The sequence below is a fragment of the Crocodylus siamensis genome, unplaced genomic scaffold, assembly GCF_052110815.1.
Source record: "Crocodylus siamensis isolate JL-2025a unplaced genomic scaffold, ASM5211081v1 HiC_scaffold_62, whole genome shotgun sequence".
Classification (NCBI taxonomy): Eukaryota; Metazoa; Chordata; order Crocodylia; family Crocodylidae; genus Crocodylus; species Crocodylus siamensis.
The window spans coordinates 1-4,738 of record NW_028324472.1 but is presented as its reverse complement, the minus strand read 5'-3'; the positions used below and the strand labels follow the sequence as shown (position 1 = coordinate 4,738).

The 4,738-nt window shown below is 60.7% G+C and overlaps 1 protein-coding gene across 1 annotated transcript; it reads left to right on the top strand.

Annotated features, from left to right (window-relative positions):
- Positions 1–748: 748 nt before the first annotated feature.
- LOC149851890 (uncharacterized) lies at positions 749–4,711 on the top strand (the record flags this gene model as incomplete). The annotated part of the gene is made up of 6 exons (XM_090030263.1): positions 749–1,126; positions 1,224–1,340; positions 2,334–2,432; positions 2,777–2,829; positions 3,007–3,251; positions 4,475–4,711. Coding segments are annotated over exons 1-6 (1,129 nt in total), but the record flags the coding sequence as incomplete, so codon positions are not given.
- Between the last annotated feature and the right edge of the window lie 27 nt (positions 4,712–4,738).

Here is a 4,738-nt window from a genome sequence, read left to right as displayed (position 1 = left end):
CCCAGCCCCGCGCCCTGCCCGCGTGTGCCCTCACCCCCAGGGCAGACATCGGAGAGGCCTGAGGCTCTGGCCCCAGGGGCTCGGGGTTCGCCAGGACCCTGCGCCAGGGCTGTCCCTGCGCTTCGCTGCCAGCCCCGAGACCCAAGGTCGAAGGTCGTCCCGGGCCGGGGACACCCGCAGGCCAGGCCGGACCCCCGGCGCCCACAGCCCCAGCGCCCAGCACCTTGCCCCGGGGGGGTAAACACCCCGCTTGCCGTGGCAACGGTGCTGCTGCCCCCAGTGTGACATCACAGTCCCCAGCCCAACTGTCAGCCCGGCCCCGCCCAGTGCGCTCGGGCGTCGCCGCAGCCACTCGCACGGCCCCGCCCGGTTTAGCCCTCGGTGTCGGCAGGGGTCGGTGGTTAGGCCTTCGTTGTCTGGTAGTGAGCTTATTCCTTAGATAGTTCCTTAGTTCGATAGTTCGGTAGCTTATTACTTCAGTAGTTCATTAGTCCATGTGTTTGTTTGTTAGGTGGTTAGTTCGTTCATTAGATAGTTTGTTAGCTTATTAGTTTATTCATTAGTTAGATAGTTCCCTGGTTCAGTAGTGCAGTAGTTAGTTAGTTAGTTACTTAGTTAGTTAGTTAGTTAGGTCGGTAGTTAGTTCCCTGTAGTTCCCCACCCGAGCGGCGGGAGCGTGCGCGCCTGTGGGAGCCGTCAGTGCCCTTTCTGGCTCAGGCGAGGGCACCCTAGGGACACCCGCGGGCCCATGACGGGGATTTTGGGCGATGGGGCAGGTGGGCGGCAGGGGCTCAGGCGGTGCCAGGCCCAGGCTGCGGCCCCGTGCCTCGTCTCTGCTCTCGCCAGCCCGGCTCCTCTCCCCTCCTCCAGCGCAGGGCTGTGCTTGTTCCAGATGCTGCGGCGCGAGAAGCTGCCAGCGCTGCGCCTGCGCCCCAGCGCCCCGGGGGAGGTCTGGGCACGGCCCCCAGGGCAGCAGTGCGGGGTGGGCGGCGCGGGCGGCTCCAGGCCCGCAGGACCTCCCCTCCCGGCAGGGTTTGCCTGGCAGGCCAAGGCCCTCTGTCCCCAGTCCAACCTGCACAGCCCCGGCTCCGTGCCCCCCGCTGTGCCCCGGCTCCGCACCAGCAGGGTCCCGGGCAGGGTGGGCCACACGGGCTGTGGGACCCCTGTCCTCACAGCAGTGCTCAGTCCCCCCAGCCTGGTGCTCAGCCCTCATCTCCCCTCAGCACCAGATGCCCCGCTGGGCGCAGGCAGGTCGGCAGCAGAAAGACTCCCCTCCATTAAGGACACCGCAGGTTTACCTCCCCTGGGGGCAGACCAGGAGAGGAGGGAGCCTGCACCCGGTGAGTTGGGGTCCAGCCTGAGCTGTGGGAGGGCTTGTGTGGTTGCATGGGCAGGGGGCAAGGTCTCTGCATGGGGGCACCCCCCCTCCCTCCTCAGCCTCCATTCCTAGGGGCTGACCTGATCCAGCGCCCCGGCACTTTCTTCCACCCTCCACATGCCTGTTTGCACCAGGAGACCCCTCCCCAGCCGTACTGCCCCTCATCCCCTTGTCCCCTGGGACCGCGCCCCCGTCAGGGGCATTTGCATCTCAGGCGGCCAGCCACGTCCCTGGGGTCTCTCCCGGACCTGCTCCCTGGGGACTCCCACCCGACCCCTGTGGAGGAAGGCCCTGCCCTGGCGGCACGCAGGACTCCTGGCAGGTGCCCCCACGCGCTGTGCCCAGAGGGGCTGGTCGCCCTGCGCCCTGGCAGCAGAGTGGGTCCAGCTGATTCGCAGCCCCTTGTCTCCCCGCAGGACCAGGAGCAGTGCCGGGGGGAAGTGGAGGGGTGGGGGAGACCCTGCCAGCTGTGCGGGGCAGCTCTGCCAGGGGCCAGATGTGGCCGGACCCTCCCGCTGCCGTGAGTCTCTCCCCTGCCCAGAGGTGCCGGGGGCTGATCTGGGGTCAGGGGTCTCTCACCAGGTGCACTTTGCCCCCCCACCCCCCACGCAGTGCACGAGACCCCAAGGAGAGTCTCACTCTCTGTCGACTCCACGGGCCCTGGAAGAATAAGGGAGGGGGTCGTGGGCTCACCCCTCCGATCACAGGGACAGTCCTTCCCAAACCGGAGTGTCTCAGGGGAGCTGGGACCTGGAGCTGGGCGGTGGGGGCTCAGCTGACACGCGTTCGAGCAACCAACCCCTGCTGAAGCTGGGAGCAGAGTCCCGACACATGGCGTGTGGGGAGAGGAGGGACCTGCTGGGTGCGCCGGGAGGTACCGCTGGTGGGTGCGGGGCCCGATATGCTGGGCGCAGGCATGGGCAGGCTCTGAGGGGCTGGGGGGATTCTCGTGCAGGCCCAAGTGGAGGCGCTGAGGAGCCAGAACCTCTTCCCGGTGCTGGCCCTCCAGGCCCAGAGAGAGCAGGACCAGGATCTGGACGACAGCCCCATGCAGGTGAGCCGCTCTGCACGCCCCTGCCCCAGATTAGGAGGAGTGTGTGTGTGTGCCTGTGTGTGTACAGGGCAAGCCTAGACCCTGCTGTGCAGCCCCCCGGTGCAGGGGACAGGGGACTGCCCTGGCTCTGTGTGTGGAGGGTTTGTGTGCGCAGTGCTGGGCACCACGTGAGCTGTGTGGATGTCACAGTGGGACCAGTGGGGTGACAGGTCTGTGCTGCACTGACCTCTCCTGCTCCCTGGATTGCTGCCCCCAGCCTCCCCCGATAATCCACCACGTGCCAGGTCTGGGCCCCCAGGCTGGATTTTCATTTCATTACCATTTTCCTTTTTCATTTGCAACAGACTCCCATGGATATGGTGGGGTTGGTGGAGGAGCGCTGGCCGCCCTGGCGGGGGTAAGTGGGGGACAGGGAGGTGAGGGTGAGGTGCGGGGCTGTCCTGGGGAGCTGGTGGACTCTGGGGTGTTGCAAGTGGTGCTGTTTGCAGGGAGGGGAGTCCTTCCTTCTCTCGTGCTGGTGGGGATGAATTCAGTCCAGGACCCATTTCCGACCAGCTCCTTTTTGTGCAACCAGGAGCATTAGTCCCTGCCAGGAGATGAAGGCAGGGTCCCATGAGGACAGGGGGACCCAGTGCAACCTGCCCCTGCATGTAGCGGCCAGCACCCAGGCAGAGGGCCCTGGGCACGAACACGCCGGCACCCAGACCAGGGCCCTCTGCGTGTCTGAGATGGGGTGCCAGACCAAAGCCCCGCCCGTGACGGATGCAAGCACCCAGACAAAGGTTGGCCAACGTCAAAACGACCAGGACAAGGGGAGAGGTATGGTGCTCTTTGTTGGGTTAGTTTGTGAGAAGTTCTCACATAAAGAAGTTCTTCCTTATGTCTGAGGTAGATCTGCTCTCTGTCATTTTGTGGCCATTACTTCTACTTACCCCAAGGGGCACCCTGGTAAATAGAGCATCTCCCAGTTCTTTCTGCCCCCCACAACTCATCGGGGAACCAGTTTACATGGGAGGGATACGTGCCTCATACGGTTGCGACACACAGGGGATGCCCGGGCAGTGGACACAGAATGGAGACTTGACATGACTTTGGTTCACTTACAATCAAAGGCCTAAACCATACAATATCCATATGAAACAATAAAAATCAGTATAAAAATGCTAATAACAATATACAACAGTAAAAATCAATACAAACCTAATAATAATACACTATAAAACAGTGGATATCCAAAACCAGAATCTTGCTACCCAAATACAAATCTTTAAAGCTTATCCTACATCTTAGCTTCCTCAAACTTATCTATAGTGAATAGAGAGGGAGAGAACAAGTCAGAAATGGTTGGGATAGGGGAGTGAATGCAATAAAAGAAAAGAAAAACTGGGGGTTGTGCTACAGGAGAGCTTTTTACCCTTACCATAAAGAAGGTCTTCCTGATGTCTAATGTAAATATGCTCTGTCAGTTTGTGCCCATTATTTCTAGTTGTCCCAAGGGCACCCTGGTAAATAGAGTATCTTCTATTTCTTTCTGCCCCCCGCCACCTCCTGATGAATTTGTTGATGGCTACAGGTCACCTTGCAGCCTTCCTTTGCGGAGGCTGAAGACATCCATGTCCCTTAATTTCCCTTCGCAGGGCCTTATGTGCAGGCCCTGAACCATATGTGCGGCCCCTGGACCACCTCAAGGTTATCCACGTCCCTCTTCAAGTGCGGTGCCCAAAACTGGATGCAGTTCTCCAGCTGCGCCCTTACCAATGCCGCATAGAGGGGAAGTGTCACTTCCCCAAACCGGTTTGTGATGCACCTGCTGATGTAGGATAGACTGTGGTTAGCTTTGCTTCTCACTTTGTCACACTGACGACTCAAGTTCATCTTGGAGTCGACTATAACCCCAAGATCCTACTCTGCTGCTTAGAAAGTCATCTGCCAGGTTTTACGTGTGACGCTGACTCTTTCTCCCTAGGTGCAGCTCCTAGCATTTAAGTGCATCCTATTCTGTCCATAATGCATCTATGACCACTTCCTTCTTGTGTAATCAGGAGCAGATGCCACTCCCAGGGGCTGGACACAGGGACCCAGGCCAGCCTGCCCCTCACCACAGACACCGGCACCCAGGCAGAGGGCCCCCGGCACGAAGACGCCTGTACCCAGACCGGGGCCCTCTGCCTGGCTGCGGTGGGGTGCCAGGCTGGCCCGGGGCCGACGTTGGAGGCGAGCACCCAGACCACTGGGCGACGACAGGGGGAAAGGTCTGATGTTTTTCCTACCGCTAGATTGTGAGCATGGGATTTGTATGAGGAGCA